Source organism: Monodelphis domestica, chromosome 4 (assembly GCF_027887165.1).
Source record: "Monodelphis domestica isolate mMonDom1 chromosome 4, mMonDom1.pri, whole genome shotgun sequence".
Lineage (NCBI taxonomy): Eukaryota > Metazoa > Chordata > Mammalia > Didelphimorphia > Didelphidae > Monodelphis > Monodelphis domestica.
Genome location: NC_077230.1, coordinates 132,854,900 through 132,881,457, shown reverse-complemented (window position 1 = coordinate 132,881,457; position 26,558 = coordinate 132,854,900). Strand labels below are relative to the sequence as shown.

Sequence of the window (26,558 nt, the reverse complement as noted above, 5' to 3'; positions counted from 1 at the left end):
CATTTGTCATTCTCATTCTCCTACTGGCTTTTGGGCCTTGTATACTTCATCGCTTGGTCCAGTTTGTGAAAGACCAGATTAACACAGTCCAACTCATGGTCCTAAGATAGCAATATCTACCCTTAAATGACATCAGTGCCCCTACAAGGACCCCATTCCCATGAGTAGCAATCCTCATTTCCCTAAAAAGAAGTTGGGAATGAAGAAACAGACTGATATCATGGGAACTTGCCCTCCAGATGACCCCCTAATGGATCCCTTATCCCAAGAACTAAGATTGACATATCCTTATTTATGTAGTACCATAAGGATATGTTATCTCAGAATTTCAGGTCTCACTGACCTGACCTAGGTCACCATGACCATATGTTAAAGAGAAACATCTGGGTGGCAGAGACTAAGATTGATGTGCCTTCCCTTTTGGCATCTTGGTTTCAGGACAACCCCCATCCCTATCCCCTCTATATAAGCCAGGTCTAGGAAAGGCTCAGGGTCTTTTACTTCTCGTGCAGGCCCAAGCTATAGCTTGAATAAAGTACCTCTTGTGTATTGCATTACTGTGTGTGTCTCCTCCTTGGAATTGGAACCAGAACTGAACCGAACAATTTGAACTGGAGCTTCCCAATTCCAGATGTGGCCCTCTATGCAATGTGCTACCTAGCTGCTTCTACACTTAGTATTTATAAATGACCTTGGATTATTATTATAATTTAATATACTGTAACTTCAATGAGATTTTAAATACCTTGAGTGCAAGGAGCATGTATCATTTCTTTAACTATTACTGTACCTTGAAAATTGTAGGTGCTCAATAAATGTAAATTGATTCACTGGTATTTGGTTTTCTGCAGACAATAATCCAAATTAGATAACTTATTCCTTTATTAATATGATTTAAAAATCATACTTGTTCTTGAAAAAGAAACAAAAGCCACTTGATTATCCAGCTTCCAGAAAAAAAAGTCTAAGGAATATATGTCAATAATTAAGGCATTTAAAAGAAATCAGAAAATATCTTGTATTTTAGTAATGCTTCCTAAATATTAGTATGTATTTGTATATACACACAAACACACACACACACACATATACATATATATATATATATTGATTTTTGTGTTTAGTATATGGAATCAGTCTCATTCCATACCTTGTAAATATCAAGAGTTATTATAAATAATTTGTGTGTGATGCCAAGTCTTTGAGGAATGAAATGGTCTTCATAGCTATCCATATCTATAAGATTACTCTGAGATAGTTGGAACTATTAGAGCCCAACAGAAAAGAAGACCTATCAGTTGCCACATTTCTGGAATGCTTTCAGTTGCATCTCAAATTGCATTTGAGTCTGTCTCGTGCCTCACCTGCAACAATGTCATCAATGAAAACAGTGATTGTTAAGTATCAACTATTTTGGCTAGAATAAAAAGTCAAATTACTACAGGCTACTGGGCAGTTTCTTTCTAGTGATTGTGAATTTTTCTGTATATAATCTAGATTTCAACCTTTGTACTTTATATAGATTTTTCCCTCATCTAGTTTCAATGGGGACATAAATAAGTTAATAGACTCTTTGATTTTCTGTTCTAGGTCTGCATTTCAATTCTCTACATACCTTTTAGGGATGACTCAATGACTTGTGGAATCTCTTCAAATGACATTGTCATATTTCTTTTGCCCAACATTTAAAGAATTTAAAAAAAAATTTAAAAACTCAAGGTAGCATATAGTTTGTGGCTTAGTAAATAAAAAAGCAACAGTTTAATCCAGAATATTTCAGTGATTCCAATGGATATAAATAAATAAATGTTCTTGAAATGAGTAACAAGTAAATTTGCACTAGCAAATGTTCAATAATTGTTGTATTTTACCTGGGTAGAATGCAATTAGTATAGCATGATTTACACTAAAAAGTTATACTCTAATAGTAGGTATACAGGTTTGCTTATCTCCTCAATTCCCAAATTAAATAGCTATGCCTACACTTTGACACTATTCATTATTCATTCTGAAGCCAAAATTACTCTTTTTATTCGTTTTTAATAGCAAATACTATTTGAAGTCAACAATGAGGTCCCATACTTTCTCCTACTATTTAAACCTTCCAGTTAATATCCAACCAGTTGCTAAGCAAAAAAAGTGTGAATTTTAGAAACAAATATACACAAAAAGGCATTTTTATATAGTAGAAGATCACTTTGGAAATCGGAAGTCTTAACTAGCATTAACTAGTTGTATGACTTTGAAAGAGTCACTTGCTCTTAGAACCCTTAGCTATGAAATTCAAATAATGAAAGGTTATTGTGAACCTAGCCTTTTATAAATTTTCATTTTAAGTGCTATAGAAATTAGAGGTGATATTATCTGCTCATATGTCTATAAGACCTGATAGGGTAATGAATGAATCCACTGATTTTTAAACTTTCAACTTAGCTCTATAATTGGAGATTTTAGGAAGGCAACTGGACTACCAGGAGAGTGTGATAGAATGCTGTGAAACAAGACTGACAGAGGTTAACCCGCTTAAAATCTTGGAAGGGAGAGGATGCTGGGATTTCCAACTACCAGCCTTGAGAGTTGTGTCTTGACACTGGAGAGACAATCGGCTCCCACACCCCGGTTCCATCCCTTTAGAAAGTAGAAACCATTCCTGTATGAGAATTTAACAAGAGTCCGAAACCAGCTGAGACTTAAAACTTTCCTGTGACTGAAAAGAACAAGATCTGAGAGGGAGCTGATCACACTTGTCAGTTTTCCTTTGGGGGGTTATCCCCAGAGGGAGACTGAAATGCTCCTGAAAACCTATCTCCATTTCTATTCAATTTATAATCTAGAGACTCATTCCCAAGTGAATTTAGCCTATGTTTAGTTAAGAATAGAAGGATTTTATGAGGCAGAGAGGGAAGTCAGCATAGCCTGGGCTTTGGTCCAGGACTGAAGAGACTTGCCATCGACATCAGTTGGTGGGAAAACAAGTTATATTTTATTAGCTGTAGGGAATAAACCTCAACCCAGTTGTCATCATGATTAAACCTTTTTTATCTCTGGAAGCTGTCAGATTGGTTACTCACTGCCCCAAGGTCAGAGAGAGCAGCCATTTTTGCTCTCTGGCCTTGAAGAGACTATCCTGCCAGATCAGGTTATGTAAAATCCTGGTCATCCGTTTATATACCAGCTTATGAGGCGCTCTCTTCACCTTAACAGCTCTGTGGTCTAGATAGGATACCAAGCAGAAGTTCAAAATGAATATGCAGACCAAAATATTTTATGCTCATTACACATTTCTGCATTTTAAGAATGCTTTGGTAGAGAATGGTGTTTGTGTCTCTCCCTTCTTGATTCCTCCATGGTAGAATAGCTATATGTGATCTTCATAGAGAGAAAATATTACAAAAGTACTTGAGGAGAGAGGAGGTTGAATGGGGAGGCCAAGAGTTACTGGGAAAGTTAACCCAAGAGCACTGAGAAAATGTCAAACTTGTCTTTTGAGGGTAAAATACTCAATGAAAATTTTATTATGACTCAGTGACAATGTTTATTAGGAAACAAATGTATAAATCATGAATCTGGCTTTTAAAGTTAAGACCACACAAAAAAAGAGAAAAAACAAACCAGTTATAATGAACCTCTTCTTTTACATGTCAGTTCAAATTGCTAGTGTTTACAAATTCTTTAACAAGTTTTTTCCCCCCACAAATACATTCACTGCCACCTAGGATTGTGACTAGATACCTTGAAAGCAAACTGAACCCTAGAAATAATACTAGGAAATCAGCATGCTGGGCTGTGAAAAATGGTATGGTTGAAAAGGAAGCAGACCTCTTGTTTTTGTTTTTATTTTTATTCTTCAACAAAAATGGGGGCATTTCCATATAGCCAATATTAATATATAATCAAATGGAAAAAAGATCGTGCATGAAACTACAAATCTTTATCATATACAACTTGCTTAAAGCCATCCTGATGATACTTTTTTTCTCTGCATTTAAAAAAAAGCTTAGACCCACCTTTTCTTTGCTTATCCCCATCCTTTCAGACTCCCCTGCCCTGCCTCCCATTGGAAAAAGAAAAAACAAGATATTGTAACAAATAATAGAGACAGGCAAAATGAATTCCCACATTAACTATGTTTGAAAATGCATGGCTTAATCTGCACCTTGAGTACATTGTTTATGTGTCAGAAGGTGGGTAAAAATGAGTCATTATTTAGTCAGTAAGTATTAAATGCCTACTATGTTTCAGGTATTATGCAGTGCTTAAATCTTTTAAGATCGATTGTCTTTATAGTGTTGTATAGATTCATATAAAATTAAGCATTCAGGACTCAAAATATTGGATGGGGTTTTTGGAAAGAAAGGGAATAATACATGTAAGATGACCTTGACCCTGGAAATCTCCAAAGTACTAAACTATTCCTGTTTAATATATCCTCTCTCCTATTCCCAACTGATACTTAATTATTTCCTTTTTAAATTGTGCACTTGTTTTTTAGTTGTCTTAAAATATTAAAGACTGGTGCTAATTGTTTTAGTATAAAAATAGATAAAGAAAAGCCATTTATCATTTCAGTAATCCATAACTTAAAAGGAAATTTTCCTTTTGACTGAATCTTAGATTTTTATTCCCTTTTTGCTTTGATCTGTCACAGATTTCACAGATAAATTGACCCTTTTTTCTATTTGATTTTATAGATATAAGTTTAGTTGAGTAATAAAACCAAGGTAAAGACATTAGGTCATACATGTATGATGAAAGAAATATTTGTTTTTCAGGTGCTCTTTTTAAAAATTTTTATTTAATTGGTTATTTAAGAAAATTTTTTCCATGGTTATATGATTCGTGTTCTTTCTCTCCCCTCCTCCCAACCCCCTCCCCTAGACAACGTGCAATTCCACTGGGTTTTACATGTGTCATTGATCAAAACCGATTGACATATTATTAATAGTTGCACTAGGGTGATCATTTAGAATCTACATCTCCAATCATATCCCCATCGACTCATGTGGTCAAGCAGTTGTTTTTCTTTGTTTCTGTTCCCACAGTTCTTTCTCTGGATGTGAATAGCGTTCTTTCTCATAAGTCCCTAAGAAATGTCTTGAATCATTGCATTGTTGCTAGTAGAGAAATCCATTACATCTCTGTGTATAAGGTTTTCTTGGTTCTGCTGTTTTCACTCTGCATCAATTCCTGGAGGTTGTTCCAGTTCATACTTGTTCTCTTCTTAAATATTCAACTTCCATTAAGAAGGTTTGGTCCATATAAATGTATATAATACCTAATTGCATATATGCTAAGAACCATGATCAGTATAATGATCTTCCATAATTCTAGGCCTAATGGTAAAACACATTATCTACCTCCTGACAGAGGTAATAGATTTAGAGTACAGAGATCTGTAGATATAGAAATCTGTTATATATTTGTTTATGTGTGAAATATTGTAGATATTTATTAATGTTGAGGAGGATGCTAGGGTAAAATACTTTGTTGATGTTCACAAAAGTATCTTTCAGTTCCCCCTCAGAAGGAAATCCAGGAATGACTTCCCTTCACCAGGCCAGTATGTAAGTTTCTTGGAGACAAAATATTTCTATAAAAAGCTATTTATTTATATTTAATGATATGAATGTAAGGATTAGTACCAAGGAAAGTCTTAACACTAAAGGGGAACTAACTTTTCACCCACTTTCTGTGTTCACCTCACAGCAAACTCTTCTTTGTCTTCTAGCTACTTTTCATCTATCTAGCACATACCCCAAGTGCTCTTTGACTACAATCTAACTATAATCCTTATTAAAATTAACTTAATATTATTAAAGATGTCTCCAAGTAAAAACCAAGTCAGGCAGCCCACTATGGCAGTGGCTATCTAAACAGAGGGTACCACTTGGATATCCCAGAGTCCAGGCAAAACAGGCCTTTGTTCTTTCTTTTCTCAAAACCATTCTCCACCAAATCAGATTTTCCAACTTCTTTCTCCCAGATGAATTCTCACAGTAAAGAGAGTAAGAAAACCTCTTCAGTTGGTTTAGAGTTCTTTCTCTCCTATATAATAGCAAAGAGCAAGGTCCAGATGTATGTCTTCATCAAAAGCCAGAGGGATTCTCTAACTGAAACCAGTGAGTGAGCGTTAGTATGTCACCAACTGTCAGAATTTTATCTGCTTCTTTTCTTCCAAATTCTGATCTCACACACAGAACTCTGCCTTGACTGCATCCTCAGAGACCCTTTTCTTAAAGTTCTTATCTTACCAATACCTAATCAATATCTTTCCCAATTTCCTTATTTATGTATGTGTTAGTATTTAGACAATGTGATTTTCCTTCTTTATGCATATTTGTTAAAAGTAATTAATTTTTCTTTTTTTTTTTAATGGAGTGGGGTGAGAAGTAAATTAAATTGATTTCTGTTAATTAAAAAATTTTAATGCACTTTTAGGAGAGGTAATTGGTAAAAGTTTGCAACTATATAGATATAATTTATATATTATATTAATCTATATTACCTAGAAATACATTTTTAGGTTGCTAGGAAATTTTGTTACTAATTAGAAAAGGAAATTTGGCTTTAGTGACAAATTATTTTGGAACCAAATTACATAAAGTGGTACATACTTTATCTTGCTAACTATTTGAAGACTATTTTTTTAAACATTCAAACATTATAGTGATAATGGTCATAATATAGAGCACAAAATCTGATATTTTTCACATAATGTATTAAACACTTTTATATAGTTATAGGAAATATGTTTTATTGCAGAGGATATAGGGCTAGATGATCTAAAAGTGTTTTTGTTGCCTTTTTTCACTATCATCTGGAATGTCTAAAATTTTATCTGTGGAAATCAAATGATGAAGGCTATGCTAATTAGAGTTGGTGTTAACTTGTGTGATTAAAAAAAGGAAATAATATCAGTAGTTTAAAATAAATCTCTAATTCTTAAGTAATTTAATGAATATACATCAGACCTGAGTATCTTGCACAGTATATAATTCTTTAAATACAGATTTGTTTCATTTAAGAACATCAGATTCAGGAACATTTAAACTTACAGAACACATACATTAAGGTGTTATAAAATAACAGTTTGCTTTACAGGAAGATTTCACCTTGAAAACAAGCTCACGTGATGCATCTGTACACATAAATTGAATAATTCCATTTATATATACTTAGTTTATATGCACCTTTTCTGGAATAAGGGATGTGCTATAGATTTATATTGTTTGGCTTGCTGTTGCAATCCCCTGTGAATTTTAAAACTACTCCACCCTACTCAGACTGTACTTTAGAAGATCTGGTTTAGCTATTTCCTGATTAGTAACAATGGTGATACTTGATTTAAAAGAATCAAGTCTTGGGAACTTTACATTTCTCCACCCTACTTAGTTTAACAAGGTCAGGAATGTCTGCACCATACTCAAGGATTAAGTATCTGAGAAAATGCCTTTCAACAGACATGTGCAGAAGCAGAGGACAGACCCCCTGGACTGTCCGAAGTCAAGCTAAGCTATCATTGGTACAGATGAGATGCAGGAAAGTGTTGTAAAACTGTCTAATATAAAGTATGTGACTTCCTCTCTTCGCCCGCTTTTCCCAGAGAGGTGTCTCTGGCTGGCTGGGTGCTAAGCGTTCCGACATCTTGGCGTGGTGGCAGCTATTTGTCTGGGTTTTGGTGGTGAGTTTTCCCTTGAGCTAATTGAGGTTCAGGCATCTTGGCTGAGCCCTCTTGGAGTTCAGACTGATTCCTTCCTACTTCGCGCTCCAAACCCTTACTTTCTAGATCCCCTAATCTTCTAAGTATGGGTGGAGTAATTTTAAAGTTCCCAATATATTTCTGATCAAGTACCTTCATTGTTTAAGTGGGGAATAACCTTAAAATAATGTTCTAAGGTAGAGTCTGATAAATTTTAAGATTCACAAACCTCCCTGATGATCATTGGGAGACTAGTCTCCCCATTGATCATTTAACATACTCATCTTGTAGTCCTAAACGCACTTCTAACTACAGATTCATATGATATTCAATTTTCTAAGAGGAAATTAGAGTAGTGAGGGAGGAAATAGAAAAGAAAAAAAGCAAAACCAGTGTTTTGCTAGGCTCATTGACAGAAAGCCAAATTAGGGGCAGTCCCTTTCGGCATAAATGTGTACATTTATAATAAATGTTCAATCAAACTTCAGTTCAATCAACCACACCCAAAGTTCATTCTTGATCTTCTTGATGTAGTGTGGGTTTTTTGGCATCTTTCTGCAACAGTTCATTCTCTGGATTTAGGAGTTATCAAGCTTCTTCCTTGAAGATCTTTTCTCGAACAAAATCAAAATCTTGGATTTTTATAAAAATACAATCTCAAACAAAGAATCAAAAATCTTGTATTTTAAATTAAAATACAATCCCCCCCTGAAGTATGTGTTAAAAAACATCCAGTTTAGCTCAGGATACAATGTTGAGTTATGGGGGTGTATGAGTCAATTATCAAAAGAAGAGAAAAATACAACCAAAAACATAAAGAAAAAAAATCAAAATAGGCCCTTGTATAGGTCCAATTTAATGTAATTTCTATCCTACAAGTCTGTAGGACAGAATGCAGTATTTCACTTACCCATTTGCAGCCAAGACTACAGGAATTTGCCATAATATAAGAAGGAAAAGAATTAGAATTCTATTTTGATAGGGAAGTGTCATTTTGTCAGCTCTATCAGATCTAAAAAAGGCTATCTGGTCTGCCCCTGCTCTAGGCATCCCAGATTACAACAAGCCATTTACTTTGTATGTACATGAGCGAAGAGGTGTAGCTTCAGGTGTTTTAACTCAGACTTTATGACTTTCGTAGCACCCAATTGCTTTTTATTCTGCCCAACTGGACCCAGTAGCATCAGGAGCACCACCATGTCTTAGAGCATTAGCTGCTACAGCCTTACTAGTGACAAAAACTGTTGATCTAGTATTGGGATGTCCATTAACTATTACGAGCCCACATGAGGTAGAAGCATTGTTGCTAAAGCATAGAACACAGGCATTCTCATATCAGATAATTACAAGGTATGAAATAACCTTGTTAAATAGTGAAAACATTACCTTGAAACACTGTACAACCCTTAACCCTGCCACATTGCTTCCAGATTTAAGAAAATGACAATGGTGAGACATTCTATCAAAACCTATAGGATGCAGCCAAAGCAGTGCTCAGGGGGAAATTTATATCCTTGAATTCATATATAAACAAATTAAGAAGGGTCAATGAATTGGGCATGCAAATTAAAAAACTAGAAAGTGAACAAATTAAAAATCCTCAGATAAAGACTAAATTAGAGATCCTAAAAATCAAAGGAAAAATCAATAAAATTGAAAGTCAAAGAACTATTGATTTAATAAATAAGGCTAGAAGTTGGTACTTTGAAAAAACAAATAAAATAGACAAAGTACTAGTCAGTCTAATTAAAAAAAGGAAAGAAAAAACCAAATTGACAGTATCCAAGATAAAAAGGGAGACCTCACCTCTAATGAAGAGGAAATTAAGGCAATCATTTAAAACTACTATGCCCACTTATATGGCAACAAATATGGCAATCTAGGTGATGTGGATGAATGCTTACAAAAATATAAATTGCCTAGACTAAAAGAAAAAAAATTACCTAAAACAACGCCATACCAGAAAAAGAAATTGAACAAGCCATCGAAGAACTCCCCAAGAAAAAATCCCCAGGTCCAGACAGATTCACAAATGAATTCTATCAAACATTTGAAGAACAAGTAATCCTAGTATTATACAAACTATTTGACAGAATAAGCCAAGAAGGGGTTCTACCAAATTATTTTTATGATACAAACATGGTACTGATCCCAAAGCCAGGCAGGTTAAAAACAGAAAAAGAAAACTATAGGCCAATCTCCTTAATGAATATAGATGCAAAAATCTTAAATGGGATACTAGCAAAAAGACTCCAGCAAGTCATCACAAGGGTTATCCACTATGATCAGGTAGGATTCATACCAGGAATGCAAGAATGGTTCAATATTAGGAAAACCATCCACATAATTGACCATACTAACAAGCAAACTGACAAAAATCACATGATTATCTCAATAGATGCAGAAAAAGCCTTTGACAAAATACAACACCCATTCCTCTTGAAAACACTAGAAAGTATAGGAATAGAAGGGCCTTTCCTAAAAATAATAAACAGTATATATCTTAAACTATCAGCAAACATCATCTGCAATGGGGATAAACTCGAAGCCTTCCCAATAAGATCAGGAGTAAAACAAGGATGCCCATTATCACCTTTATTATTTAATATTGTACTAGAAACACTAGCAGTAGCAATTAGAGAAGAAAATGAAATTGAAGGTATTAAAATTGGCAATGAGGAGACCAAGCTGTCACTCTTTGTGGATGATATGATGATTTACTTAAAGAATCCTAGAGAATCAACCAAAAAGCTAGTTGAAATAATCAACAACTTTAGTAAAGTTGCAGGATACAACATAAACCCGCATAAGTCATCAGCATTTGTATATATCTCCAACCCAGTTCAGCAGCAAGAATTAGAAAGAGAAATTCCATTTAAAGTCACCTGAGACAATATAAAATACTTAGGAATCTATCTGCCGAGACAAACACAGGAACTATATGAACACAATTACAAAACACTCTCCACACAATTAAAACTAGATCTAAACAATTGGAAAAATATTGATTGCTCATGGGTGGGATGAGCTAACATAATTAAAATGACCATCATACCCAAACTTATCTATCTATTTAGTGCCATACCCATTGAACTTTCAAAAAACTTTTTTACTGAATTAGAGAAAACCATAACAAAGTTCATTTGGAAGAACCAATGATCAAAGATATTCAGGGAAATCAAGAAAAAAAAATACAAAGGATGGTGGCCTTGCAGTCCCAGATCTCAAACTATATTACAAAGCAGTGGTCATCAAAATAATTTGGTACTGGCTAGGAGACAGAAAGGAGGATCAGTGGAATAGACTTGGGGTAAATGACCTCAGCAAGACAGTCTATGACAAACCCTAAGGCCCCGGCTTTTGGGACAAAAATCCACCATTTGATAAAAACTGTTGAGAAAATTGGAAGACAGTGCGGGAGAGATTACGTTTGGATCAACACCTAACACCCTACACCAAGATAAACTCAGAATGGGTGAATGACTTGAATATAAAGAAGGAAACTAAGAAAATTAGGTGAACACAGAATAGTATACATGTCAGACCTTTGGGAAGGGAAAGATTTTAAGACCAAACAAGACTTAGAAAGAGTCACAAAATGTAAAATAAATTTGATTACATCAAATTTAAAAGTTTTTGTACAAACAAAACCAATGTAACTAAAATTAGAAGGAAAGCAACAAATTAGAAAACAATCTTCATAACAAAAACCTCTGAAAACGGTCTAATTCCTCAAATTATAAAGAGCTAAACCAGTTGTATACAAAAACAAGCCATTCTCCAGTTGAAAAATGGGCAAGAGACATGAATAGGCAATTTTCAGTCAAAGAAATCAAAACTATTAATAAGCACATGAAAAAGTGTTCTAAATCTCTTATAATCAGAGAGATGCAAATCAAAACAACTCTAAGGTATCACCTCACACCTAGCAGATTGGCCAACATGACAGCAAAGGAAAGTAATGAATGCTGGAGGGGATGTGACAAAGTGGGGACACTAATTCATTGCTGGTGGAGTTGTGAATTGATCCAACCATTCTGGAGGGCAATGTGGAACTATGCCCAAAGGGCGATAAAAGGTTGTCTGCCCTTTGATCCAGCCATAGCACTGCTGGGTTTGTACCCCAAAGAGATAATAAGGGAAAAGACTTGTACAAGAATATTCATAGCTGCGCTCTTTGTGGTGGCCAAAAATTGGAAAATGAGGGGATACCCTTCAATTGGGGAATGGCTGAACAAATTGTGGTATATGTTGGTGATGGAATACTATTGTGCTAAAAGGAATAATAAAGTGGAAGAGTTCCATGGAGACTGGAACAACCTCCAGGAAGTGATGCAGAGTGAAAGGAGCAGAGCCAGAACCATTGTACACAGAGACTAATACACTGTGGTACAATCGAACGTAATGGACTTCTCCATTAATTGCAATGCAATGTCCCTGAACAATCTGCAGGGATCTATGAGAAAAAACACTATCCTTAAGCAGAGGAAAATCTGTGGGAGTAAAATCACCGAGGAAAGGCAGCTACTTGACTACAGGGGTTGAGGGGATATGATTAAGGAGAGACTCTAAATGAGCACCCTAATGCAAATACCAACAACAAGGGAATGGGTTCAGAGGAAGGACACATGTGATACCCAGTGGAATTGTGTGTCGGCTAGGGTAGGGGTGGCGGGATGGGGGGGAAGAAAATGATCTGTTTCCAATGAATAATGTATGAAAATGATCAAATAAAATAATGTTTAAAAACTAAAAAAAAAATTTGTTCACGCCTCCTCACCACAGGTCTGAAGTATTGTGGTTTGCTCCACTTCAAACCATCTTCCCTTCAGCTACTAACGTGATTTTCTTAAAGCCTATCTCTATGTCACTCCCCTACTCAGTAAATTGCAGTGACTTCCTTTTACTTTTAGAGTCAAATGCAAAATCCTGTTCAGCATTATGTGTTCTTCATAACCTAACCTTCCCCATTTCTTCCAATCTTTTTACACCTGATTCCTTACCATATACTCTTCCACCCAGTGACACTGGCCTTTTGGCTTTTCAATGAACAATACATTCCATTGGTTGGCTTTGAGCATTTTCTCTGGCTGCCCTCCATGCTTGGAACACTCACTTCTCATCTTCACTTTCTGGCTTTTCTGACTTCTTTCATGTCTTAATTAAATTCCCATCTTCTACATTATAGAAAGCCTTTTCTAGTTCCTCTTAATTCTAGTGCCTTCCTTCTCTATTTATTATTTCCTGTTTAACATGTCTATAGCTCATTTGTATTGCTTGTTTACATGTTATCTTTTCCCATTAGATCCTGAATTCTTCCTTTTCCTATATCACTGTCTACTAGATATTTCAAATAGGGTATCCTGTAGGCATTTCAAATTAAATATATCCAAAACTGGACTTTGCCCTGAACCTACTTCTCTTCTGAACTTTCCAATTTGTGTTAAGGACACTACTATCTTTCTGGTCAGCCAGGTTTATAACCCTGGATTCATTCTTGACTTCATACTCTGCTTTCCTTTTCTCTTCCCCTAAAAAATTATAATCAGTTGCCAAATCTTGCCTCTTCTACCTCTGTATCATTTCTATAAAGTTCATGTCCTTCATACTTCTCACCCGGGACATAAAATAGCTCCTTTTGATTCCAGGCTCCTTTCTTTACAATTTATCCTTTATCTAACTGCCACATTATATTCCTGAAGCTCTTCAGTGCCTCCCTGTTGCATTAGGGAAAAATATACAATTTCTACTTCAGTACATTTAAGCCTTTCACAATCTGGCTATAGCCTATTTTAAAAAAATAAACGTTTCATTAATGTTACTATTATATCCTAGTTACTTCCTAGTGACTAATCTCCTTCCAGTAAAATCCTCTTCTGAAACTAATATGTTAATGGAATACAGAGACACACTGCCTATGTCTGACAATGTACACATTCTTCTTCATAGGGAGTCTACTACCTCTTTGCTTTTAGGTGAGACATTCATGAGACTGATGAGGTCCTCTGAAGTCATTGGTCATTGCATTAATCAGGATTCTAAAGTGTTTCATTGTGATTTTCAAATACATTATTGAAGTAATTATATTTTTCCCTTGCTTTGTTTACTTTGTTTTTCATTAGTGTATGCTATTCTTATGTTTCTCTGAATTCTTCATATTTGACATTTCTATACCATAATAACAGTACATTTAATTCATATATTGTAGCATATTCAACTATTCCCCATTTGATGGAATCCCTCCTATCTTCCAATGATTGTGTATTACAAAAAAATTGTTGCTAGAAATCTTTTTGTATATATGATACTTTTCTATATAATGACTTCTGGGATATACCTTGTGATATTGCTAGACAAAAAGTAATACTTCTTACAGTTAAGTGACTTTTTTTCATAATTCCAAATCACTTTCCAGATTTGGACCAATTCACAGTCCTTCCAACAACTCTTTCTTCCCATAACACTTACTGTTTTCATGTTTTATCTTCCAATACTTTGAGATTAAACCCATACATTTTTTTTTAATTTTAAACATTATTTTATTTGGTCATTTCCAAACATTATTCACTGGAAACAAAGATCATTTTCTTTTCCTCCCCTCCCCCCCCCCCCCACCTTTCCCTCTCCCATAGACGACGCATGATTCCACTGGTTATCACATGTGTTCTTGACTCGAACCCATTTCCCTGTTGTTGGTATTTGCATTAGAGTGTTCATTTAGAGTCTCTCCTCAGTCATATCCCCTCCACCCCTGTAGTCAAGCAGTTGCTTTTCATCGGTGTTTTTACTCCCACAGTTTATCCTCTGCTTGTGGATAGTATTTTTTAGAACCCTGCAGATTGTTCAGGGACATTGCATTGCCACTAATGGAGAAGTCCATCACCTTCGATTGTACCACAATGTATCAGTCTCTGTGTACAATGTTTTCCTGGTTCTGCTTCTTTCGCTCTGCATCACTTCCTGGAGGTTGTTCCGAAACCCATACATTTTAATTTGCTTTTTCTTATTAGTGATTTGTTTAATTGAATTGCTAATGAACTGATTGTTGCATTTTGAATTAATACATGATGTTAATCAATACATCATTAATTAATTTTCTCAATGCAGTTTAAGTTACCAAATATTTAAGTAGCTGTTATGTGCATGAAAATGTGATCTGTGTATCCCTCAAAACACTATGTAGTTTTTTCAAAGAATATGTTTCAGTAGGCAATAACCAAATATAGAGTACAACAAAGCATTTTATAACAGGTTTTTAGTGATTAAGGAAAACCTGTGCATTTAATTTTATTTTTTGAAAGTTTGAATGAGATTTTGTGATAGTGATAAACTATGTGAAAAGAAATGTTTCATTAATGTGATGATGTTTTATTCTGTTATAGATTTCTTATCACTATTTTTTATTTTATTTTTAGGCTCAACATGTACAACATATCTAACACCCAAGAACCTTATACACCTAAAGATTCTTGTTTGAAAACTGAGTTTGAAGATCAGCTGTTGTTTTTGCCTAAAAAATTAAGAGCAAGACTACTTCCTTTTCAGAAGAATGGTATCAAGTTTGCTTTGAAAAGAGATGGCAGGTAAAGAGTGCAGCCTTAATCACTTTAAAATATGTAAGATTAAAATTAATATCCAATAACTGCAAGTATTATATTTTATAAGATTTATTAACAATCACTTGAAGTAAAAGAAATAAAGAGACAAAAAAGTAAAAAACCTGAGTAAAGAGAAGTTTTCCCAGCCACATTCGCAGGAAGAGAGAGAGAGGGGCGGGTTACACAAAAACTTTATCTCCAAAATGTAAGGACATAATGGTAGAACAAAAAGTGGGAGACTGGGAATTAGAGTCCTTAGGAGAAGATTCTAATTACACAAATGTAAATTTAAAATAAGTATTGCTCAGAAATAATGTAGATGCTCTATTTTACACATTATTTCATGGAATGACAGAATTTAAGAGTTAAGGGACTCCAAAGGACATTTAGTCTAATTGAAAAACCTTTCTACAAATCTCTAAAAAATGTTCATTAAACCTGTGCTTGAAGACTTACAGTTAGGGAAAATCTATTTCTCTGTTTATACAATCCATTCTTCCTTAAGACTTCTCTAATTTTTTCCTTAAATCCAATCTAAATCTACTTCTCTGCCACCTGCATCAATTTCTCTTCATTTTGTCTTTTTGGATCAACCAAATCAAACCTAAGTGTTTGTCCTCCTGATTTCCTTCTTCAGAGTAAACCTCTTCCCCAGTCCCTTTAGCCAGTCTTTAAATGACATGTTTTTCAATTCTCACCACTCTGGGCATCCACAGCTTCATAGAATCATAGAATTTCAGATTTTATTGGAACTTTAATGATCATCTGGTTTAATCTCCCTAAAAAAGAATCTCAATTATAATATACCCAACAAGTGGGTAGAGGGAAACCCACTATCCTCAAGTCAGCCTATTTCACTTTTTCCCTACCTCTAATTGTAAATACACTTTCCCTGATATCAAGCCTAATTTTACCTCTTTAAAACTTCAACTCATTGTGCATAGTTCTACCCTCGGGAGCCAGAGTTAGCAATGTAACATCATAACCCTTCAGTTACATGAAGAAAACAAATTATTTTTCCCTGTGCCCAATTTTTTCTTATGCAGGGTAAGTATGCACATTTCATAAACTGATCTGAATATGACTTAGGCAAGGCCCTTCACCATCCTAGTTGCCTTCCTCTGGGTAGGACTCAATATTCTTCTTTAACTTGGTACTACAGAAATGAATACAGTTAAATGAGGCCTGATTAGGACAGAGTACAATGGGACTATCACCTTACAGGTTTTGGAAACTGTGGTTCTCTTAATGTAGTACAATATCACTTTAGTTTTTGGAGCCATCATGTATTGCTGGCACATGTTGAGCTTGCAATCTATCAAAACTTCCAGATCTTTTTCAGAACTACTATCTAACATTGTCTCCTCCATTTGTACTTGTGAATTTAATTTTTTTGTACCCACTTAAAAGAAGTTACACTTATCCTTACTGAATTTCATCTTAATAGATTCAGTTCAGAGTTCTAGACTGTTAGGGTCTTTTTGGATTCAGAGTCCATCTATTATTGTGTTAGCTGCCTTCCTTGATTTGTATCATCTATAGATTTAATGATTATGCCATCCATGCTTTTTGTCAAGTCATTGATAAAAACATGAATCAGCACAGGGCTATAAACAGGTCTCTGCATATTCCACTGGACACCTCCTGACATAGTGACATAAGAACCATTAACAACTGTTTTTTGAGTTCATCCATCCAACCAGTTCTGAATCCATCTCCTCTATTACTAATTAATCCACACCATTCCATCTTCTCTACAAAAATAGTATGAAGTAACTTGTCAAAGAAAAAATTTAAGTCTAGGTAAACTCTGTCTACCATATTCTTATCTACTAGTTGTAATCCTGTCATAATGGTAAAAAACATCTGGCAGGACCAATTCTTGAAGCAACCATATTGGCTCTTTATCACCCCCTTGTGGAGGCACTTTGCCTTATTCATGTTTGTTCCAAAATACAGCTGCAAAAACTACTTTTCCATTTGTGTTCTGACCTGTTTTATTCTGGACTCATGACTTTGCACTATCATGTAGAGTAGTGTTCAGTTTTTTGGCTGTCATGTTGCCTCATATACAAGTTAGAGTGAACTAAAGCTTTTACATCGTTTTTATAATATCTGCTTCCTGTCTTTATTCCCTATCCTTTTCTTGTGAAGTTGAATTTTGGACAGGTTAGATTTTTACTTTTATCCCTATTAAATTTAATCCGTTTTACATTCAACCCATTACTATAACCCTTCTGGATTTTTTTTCTGATCCTGTAAAAATTAATGTCCAATACTTTGAGTATTATTTTTATAAAGTTCATTATCTTACAAAATAGAACCACGTGACTAAGTTAATATACCTGCTCAAAAGTAAAAAAAATTACTCTCGAACAAGAAAACTGTTTATAAAACTAGAATTTTATGACAATTGTACACCAGTCACTGGTAAAAATGTGGAACATTACTGAACCTAGAAGAGATTCCTGTAGACTCCATTAGACACAACCTATTATTGGCTCATCTTGGGCTCTTTTGATTCATTCATGACTAAAACCTCCTTACTTTAACCCTCTCTATCTTGGTTATAGGTTAGCATAAGACATGCTGCTAAGTATTTTACTGAAATCTTCCATGGTTTATTAGAATCATTGTCTTTCTACCAGTCTAATTATTTTGTCAAAAAATAAAATCTTAGACCTGTTATATTTGAAGAAGCTTTGCTGATTCTTTTTATGATCACTTCACTGATTTCCTTTCTAAATTTTCATAAATATTCTTTTAATAGAGTTTACTCTCATTATACCAGAAGTAGAAGGGTAAGTTACTAAACTTTGGGTTGCAGATTTAAATACCTTTGTTCATTTGAAAATGAAGGCAACATTGACCCCCTCAGGGAATTAAGAACTACTACTAATTGTCTCTTCTTCCCATTTTTTCCTTTCTTACTCCTTACTTCATATTATTTGTGACTCCACATCATCATTCCATTTGGTACAAAATCCTTCTGGGTTTGTCCATCTTTCTCATTTCCACTTAGAACACTATGCCTGTTTAATAGATACATGTTCTACATGCTTAGTGGCACTTCTTCCCTCCCTCTTCAGAGCTGTATTCTTTACTACAGCCTTAGGATACTGGTTAGAACTCTTCCTTTCTTTATATCCTTTGTTTCCTCTTTTATCACCATTGAATACTTCATTCTCCTTGATAACTGGGTGATAAATAAAAATATTTCTGTATCCTTTATCCTAATGTAGAAGGTAGAGCTTGCACTTCATGCATACATGGGTATTTCTAGCTACTAGCAAAAACATAACAGCTCACTTTTTTTGAGATCACTACAAAATTCTCCTTGTCTACCATACTTGCTTCAAAAAAGATAACATTCCTTTGCCTATTTCATAACCTTTGTGGTTATGAAATCAACTTGTGGTTGATCATTATGTTAATGCTTGTTTGTGTAGGGGGATCCTCAAAATCCTCTGAGCAGGATCTATTTATCTATAGCTTTTGTAGTAATGAGATGATGTAATTTACATAAGTGCCTTTATTTATTTATTTTTTAAACCCAATACTGTGTATTGGCTCCAAGGCAAAAGAGTGGTAAGGGCTAGGCAATGGGGGTCAAGTGACTTGCCCAGGGTCACACAGCTAGGAAGTGTCTGAGGCCAGGTTTGAACCTAGGACCTCCCGTCTCTAGGCCTGGCTCTCAATCCACTGAGCTACCCAGCTGCCCCCATAAGTGCCTTTAAATAGTAGTTACCACATTCCTTGATTCAAGCTGAAGTAGATCTTCAAGAAGGAATTCAATTTCACCTTACCACTCAGTTCTAGATATTTCTTGTACATCTCTGGCCACATAACACTCTCTCCCCTATGAGAGGCCAGAAGGATAATCCTCTGAGATTTAATTAATTTAGTAAACACAAGGATACAAATTGTAATCCAGTTATCTAATTAGTTCTGCCACTGCTATATCACATTGTTTTTGATCTTCAAATGTTTCCTTGTAGTTATCTGATATCTATGAGGGTAACTGGGAACCCTTTGAAAGCTGCCCTATGTTACATTTATAATTTCTTTATAATTCTTTTTCTCAAACAAAAGTACAAGGGAGCCAGGGAAGCCAAAAAGTGGAAGTGAGGTGCAGGAGTATTACAGCATATTACTAATAATAAATAATTATTTTCAAATGGTCCATGTTTACTATTTTTTCTAGTATTTAAGTACTTCTATTATTCTAAAAATATCCCGGGTGGTCACTTATATGACTTTTGTGTTTGGATAGATTTTGAACCTTTGGGAAGAAATAGGGATATATACATATAATATATGTTCTCATATTTGTATATATACATATATGTTTTTATTTACATATACATATTCCATGAAAAACTGATAACATTTGTCTTAATTGGCTCATGTGCTGCTTAATTCTTCTATTTAAGAGAACTTATTAAACTGAAAGAAGTGAAATGCTTACTGAAGAGTAGGTTAGGGTATCCTTTTCATTTCTTAAGGATTTGTGACATTTTTTAAGAATCATATTATAATTCATTAAGATAAGATCCTAAAAAAAAAGGAAAAAGAAAAAATCCTGTCTGCTCTGAATTCCTTGACTTAATGAATTTCTCAAAACAATAATTTATTTTAGCAAAATCCTATTAAAGTCAACTTTCTACAAAAACTTTGCAGAAATGGTCTGTGATAGTAATTTTTTTGTACAAGAGTCCTGTTTCATGGTTATTATTAAGGCTCATATTTTTAGATTCTTTTTTTTTTTTAATTTTAAACATTATTTTATTTGGTCATTTCCAAACATTATTCACTGGAAACAAAGATCATTTTCTTTTCCTCCCCTCTCCCCCTCCCACCACCTTTCCCTCTCCCATAGACGACGCACAATTCCACTGGTTATCACATGTGTTCTTGACTCGAACCCATTTCCCTGTTGTTGGTATTTGCATTAGAGTGTTCATTTAGAGTCTCTCCTCAGTCATATTCCCTCAACCCCTGTAGTCAAGCAGTTGCTTTTCATCAGTGTTTTTACTCCCACAGTTTATCCTCTGCTTGTGGATAGTATTTTTTTTAGATCCCTGCAGATTGTTCAGACATTGCATTGACACTAATGGAGAAGTCCATTACCTTCGATTGTACCACAGTGTGTCAGTCTCTGTGTACAGTGTTTTCCTGGTTCTGCTCCTTTCGCTCTGCATCATTAAAAATCCTCAGATGAATACTAAATTAGAGATCCTAAAAATCAAAGGAGAAATCAATAAAATTGAAAGTCAAAGAACTATTGATTTAATAAATAAGACTAGAAGTTGGTACTTTGAAAAAACAAATAAAATAGACAAAGTACTAGTCAGTCTAATCAAAAAAAAAGGAAAGAAAAAACCAAATTGACAGTATCCAAGATGAAAAGGGAGACCTCACCTCTAATGAAGAGGAAATTAAGGCAATCATTTAAAACTACTGTGCCGAATTATATGGCAGCAAATATGGCAAATATGGTGTTTGGATCAACACCCTACACCAAGATAAACTCAGAATAGGTGAATGACTTGAATATAAAGAAGGAAACTATAAGTAAATTAGATAAACACAGCATAGTATACATGTCAGACCTTTGGGAAAGGAAAGATTTTAAAACCAAGCAAGACTTAGAAAGAGTCACAAAATGTAAAATAAATAATTTTGACTACACCAAATTAAAAAGGTTTTGTACAAACAAAACCAATGTAACTAAAATTAGAAGGGAAGCAACAAATTAGAAAACAATCTTCATAACAAAAACCGCTGACAAAGGTCTAATTACTCAAATTTATAAAGAGCTAAACCAGTTGTACAAAAAAATCAAGCCATTCTCCATTTGAAAAATGGGCAAGAGACATGAATAGGCAGTTTTCAGATAAAGAAATCAAAACTATTAATAAGCACATGAAAAAGTGTTCTAAATCTCTTATAATCAGAGAGATGCAAATCAAAACAACTCTAAGGTATCACCTCACACCTAGCAGATTGGCTAACATGACAGCTATGGAAAGTAATGAATGCTGGAGGGGATGTGGCAATGTAGGGACACTAATTCATTGCTGGTGGAGTTGTGAATTGATCCAACCATTCTGGAGGGCAATGTGGAACTATGCCCAAAGGGCGATAAAAGGTTGTCTGCCCTTTGATACAGCCATAGCACTGCTGGGTTTGTACCCTAAAGAGATAATAAGGGAAAAGACTTGTACAAGAATATTCATAGCTGCACTCTTTGTGGTGGCCAAAAATTGGAAAATGAGGGGATGCCCTTTAATTGGGGAATGGCTGAACAAATTGTGGTATATGTTGGTGATGGAATACTATTGTGCTAAAAGGAATAATAAAGTGGAAGAGTTCCATGGAGACTGGAACAACCTCCAGGAAGTGATGCAGAGTGAAAGGAGCAGAGCCAGGAGAACATTGTACACAGAGACTGAGACACTGTGGTACAATCGAATGTAATGGACTTCTCCATTAATTGCAATGCAGTGTCCCTGAACAATCTGCAGGGATCTATGAGAAAAAACACTATCCTTAAGCAGAGGACAAACTGTGGGAGTAAAAATCACCTAGGAAAGGCAACTGCTTGACTACAGGGGTTGAGGGGATATGATTGAGGAGAGACTCTAAATGAACACTTCATAATGCAAATACCAACAACATGGAAATGGGTTCGGAACAAGGACACATGATACCCTGAGAAATCATGTGTTGGCTGGGGGTGGTGGTGGGAGGAAACAAAAATGATCTCTTTTTCCAATTAATAATATATGAAAATGACCAAATAAAATAATGTTTAAAAACTTTAAAAAAAATAGAGTAAAAAAATGGTGCTAAGAGATGGAGTGTCTATTTTCAGAATGACCAGGGAGTGCCTATGCCACTGATTAGAGTATGAAGCAGGGTGGGGAATAACATGTAGGAAGATTGAACAGTAGGTTGGGTTAATAAAGGACTTGAATATTTGTAACTTTTTATTTAACCCTTACTTTCCGCCTTAGAATCAATACTCTGAATTTGTTCTGTAGTAAAGGATTTAATCAGGGCAAGCTGAATGCAAAAGATGTTGCTAACCAACTCAGAACTCCTAAGAACTGGGAGTGAACACAGAGGCAAGTTCCTGGACAGTATTAAGGGTAAAATTAGAGTTGTTGACTGATTATATTATATTAGTGGTCTCCAGGGATTTAAATTCAATCTCAATAAAATACTCAAGTCAGTTTGGGATTTTTATTGTGGTTTAATTACAATAGAAGGAAGAAACTAAGAAGAAGAAGAGGCTATGGGTAGGAGATTTTCTCTGGCCTGGAGTAAGTCAAAGGGAGTTGAGAGGCCTCAGCCAAGAAGCCTTCTCAGAAGATTAAATCTAGCTCAGCTTCCAGCCTCGAGGCCTCCTCCGAGATGAGGAGCCTCCCAGGAGGATAGTGTTTTTCAGGAAGTCAAGGAAAGGAGGAATTAGCCTTACCACTCCTCAAGGTTCTTCAGGGAAGACACCTCACCTAAACCATGCTACAAAGCCAAATGCCACAAGCATGCCAAAACGCTGCCCAGAGCTCCCAAAGCCGCTGAGATAACAGTCACAGAAAGTGACTTGAAATATATAGCCAGTTCTTTACATTACTTCCTGTTTCTCACATTGACCAATGATGGCTTAAGCTTGGCGTAGGACAGCCCAGGGGGTCAGTCATTTGTTTCTGGTTTGTTACCTGCTAGCACATGTCGGTAATAGGCCATCCTCCTCACAGTTAATCCTTAAGGGAGGGTGTATACATTCCTGGTTGCTAAAATTCTAAAGACTAAGCAGGGTGGAGTAAATCTAAAATTCACAACAGTTGGGGGACCCTGGAGACAGGAGAGGCAGCTTTTCTCCAGCTGTCAGGAGAGCCCAGAGAGGATCTGTCTGGTATTTCTGGGGTGGACCCAGAGAGCCAGGGGATCCTTCTTCCTTAACTTTCTTAACATTTCTGCCTGTTCCTATTGCTGCTGCTACAGAGAGGTGGATTTCAGCTGTTGTTGGTGACATCTTTCTGTGTCTGCTGTTTGAATCAAAGAGGACTCCTGTGTTGTGGGATTCTTTGGACTCTCTTGTCCTTACCCCTACTGATCCCTCCCTAACTAATTAATTAATTAACTAACTAATTAATATTCAAATTAGTTAGATTAGAATAATTATAGAAAGTTTTAGGGTTTTAAATATCTTTTGTGGGTTAGAAGTAAGTTATTCCCTGGTCCCCTTCCTTGCTCCCTTTAGCTAATTAAATCTTTTAATTTTATATATATATATATATATATATATATATATATATATATATATAGCTAGTTTGAATCCTTTCTTTTAACCCACATATTACAGTTTGGTGGCAGAATAGTTGTAAGGGCTTGGCAATGGGAGTTAAGTGACTTTCCTAGGGTCACACAGCTAGGAAATGTCCGAGGCCAGATTTGAACCTAGGACCTCCTGTCTCTAGTCCTGGCTCTCCATCCACTGAACTGCCCAGCTGTCCCCCCTTAAGTAACTTTTTAAGCACATGCTTTCCATGTACCAAAATGTACAAATTTGCCATTCCACCAAAAATGTGTAATTTTTGTCATATGTAATTTGTGGTACAATGGATAAAATGCTGGGTCTGTAGTCAGAAAGACTTGAATTCAAATCCAACCTGAAATACTTACAAGCTGTGTGTTCCTGGGAAAGTCACTTAAACTTTATTTCAATTTGATCATTTATAAATGATGATAACAACAGCACCTACCTCCCAGAGTAGGGACAAATGAGATAATTGTAATAAAACACTTAGCACATTAGCTGGCAAATGGTGGTTGCTATATTTAAAAAAAAAAAAGATGTATTTGTGTACCTGTCTTTACACAGCTCTTCCAACTTAGATTGTATTTACTTTATACCCCTCTCCTTATTTTCTGAGGGTAATGTAAAAACTCAGTTGTTTTACATTTACTTTACTATCTTTCAATAGTCAGTAGTTTACTTTGAAGATTTCAACTGTTTCATGTGACTCATATAACAGAAATAACCAGTGAAAAATTCCAAGGGACAGCAGCAAAGAATGTTAACATTCTTTGTATGCAGAAAAGAGAAAATAGGCTGATCCAGAGAGAAGAACTAGGAAGTGTTTTTGTCATTTGTTTCAATCTCATCTTACTCCTGAACTCCCTAGCTGCCTATAAGTATAGATGGATAACTAGAAAATTCCACTGTTACCTTCTCAATATCAGGGGAGACTGAGGAGGACCTCCAGTGCATTTCGTGGACCTCTTGAAAACTTTTGTGAAAACATGTGCAGGAATCTTAAAAAATGAGCAGGAATGAATGGATTGTAATCTAAATCATAGCAGATTGACTACTGAATTCATGAGATCACAAATCTATTTGTTAGTTTTAGAGGAATCCTAGATTCATAGAGATAGAACTAGAAAAAACGTTTGAGTTTATCAAGTCCAGCCTCTCCTTGTACAGCTGAGGACTTTGAGACTGAAGGAGCAGAGTTCTCTGGCTCTTTCCAATGAACCATACTGCCTTCCTGGACCTCATGTATTTAGATTTTAATACCATTGTAGATTTTAAACCTCTGTAGTAAGCTCCATAAATAGTAGTTATAATAAAATTTAAGGTCTAAATTTCTACCTTTCCTTCTTGGCATTTCCTTGGCTGTTAATTTTGAGAATTAACAATGAGACAGTTACTAGAAACATACCATGACATGCACCCCTACCTACATTTAATTTTCCTGTTAATAAAGGTGCTAAATAGAAACATACTCCTTAAAACTATTAATAGACTTCATATGTAATTTTTTTGTTATATATTCACAGGCAGTTGTCCTTTTCCTCATTCTCCCAGTTGTTGGTTCCGTTCTCTCTGATTATATTGTATCTACTTTTCATATATTTTTGTATTTTCATATCTGTATGTTTATTCTACTTCTTCAGTTGGTTCTTGAGGAACTACTTTATTTCTTTTTTTTATTCTTGGACAGTTATACACATTAATAATATAATAATAATAAGTTAATATTGCTTTTCTTTCTTTCCTTTTTAAAGAACCCTTACCTTCCATTTTAGATTCATTCCTGTGTATAGGTTTCAAGGCAAAAGAGTGGTAAGGGCTAGACAGTTGGGATTAAATGACTTGCCCAGGGTCACATAGCTAGGTAGTGTCTCAGGCCAAATTTGAATCCAGGACATTTCCTCTCTAGCCCTGATTCTCAATCCACTGAGTCACCTAGCTATTTCCGCTAAGTGTTTTTCAATTATTGTCTCGTTGGATTCTTATAACAATCCTGGGGGTAGGTGTTATCCCTGTTTTACAGATGTGGAAATTGAGGCTGACAGGCTAAGGGAGTTTGCCCTGGAACACACAACTAAGTAAGTGTTTGGGACAGGATTTGAAATCATGTCTTCCTGACTCCAGGCCTGATGCTCTATCTAGTAAATGCTTATTTAATAAATCCTAGTTGAATGAGTAAATCACCTGAATCATTAAAAAAAGGTGTTAATATTTTAAAAACAGAATGATTGGGTGTTATTTTTTAAAATCTTAGATTTACATGAATAATTGTTTATGGTTCTAATAGATTTGTATGACTAATATTTTTTTCAGAATTTAAGCTATAAATTTTAAGAGAAATAAAAAATTAGATGATATGTATTCAGGAAAAGCCAGCTTTATGCCAGTTTTCTAATGTGTAAGAGTTTGATCTAAATATTTTAAGACTTCATTGTATGGTTTTTCCAAAAGTAGTGGGTTTGATAGATTTTAAGGTATGAATTTATGCCCTTCCTTCTCAATATTTCTTTAGACCACTTAATATAAAAGTTTTTTACTTTTTAAAACTCTTACCTTCAGTTTTACAATCAATAATACATATTGGCTCCAAGGCAGAAGATTGGTAAGTGGTAGGCAATTGGGATTAAGTGACTTGCCTGGTCACACAGGTAGGAAGTGTACGAGGACAGATTTGAACACAGGACCTTGTGTTTCTAGGCCTGACCTCAATCTTCTGAGCCACCTAGGTTCCTCATACCTAATATACAGTTAGGACATATTAGTTGGGTATAATTTTTAAGGTATCATTTCAAAGTTAAATTATTTAGCTTAGGGAGACAGATCACCCAGAAGAGCAAAAGATGAGATCTCTTTTTTTTTTGGACTACTACTGTTCTTGTACTACCATGACAGCATTTTATTTTATTTTATGTTATTTATATGCATGCATGTATGTTTT

At 35.1% G+C, this 26,558-nt stretch overlaps 1 protein-coding gene across 5 annotated transcripts in view; it reads left to right on the top strand.

The window, feature by feature from the left end:
* The window catches only part of ZRANB3 (zinc finger RANBP2-type containing 3), a 210,242-nt gene that overhangs the window by 12,233 nt on the left and 171,451 nt on the right, over positions 1-26,558 (top strand). For 4 of the 5 annotated variants that reach the window (XR_008911173.1, XM_007494093.3, XM_007494092.3 and 1 more), the window contains exon 2: positions 15,115-15,282. Coding sequence is in view for 3 of the 5 variants with exons in the window: in XM_007494093.3 (XP_007494155.1) it covers positions 15,122-15,282 (161 nt within the window). In the remaining 2 variants the exon portion in view is untranslated. Of the gene's footprint in view, positions 1-15,114; positions 15,283-26,558 lie in introns of those variants that run through there. The other variant, XM_007494094.3, reaches the window with a different exon arrangement.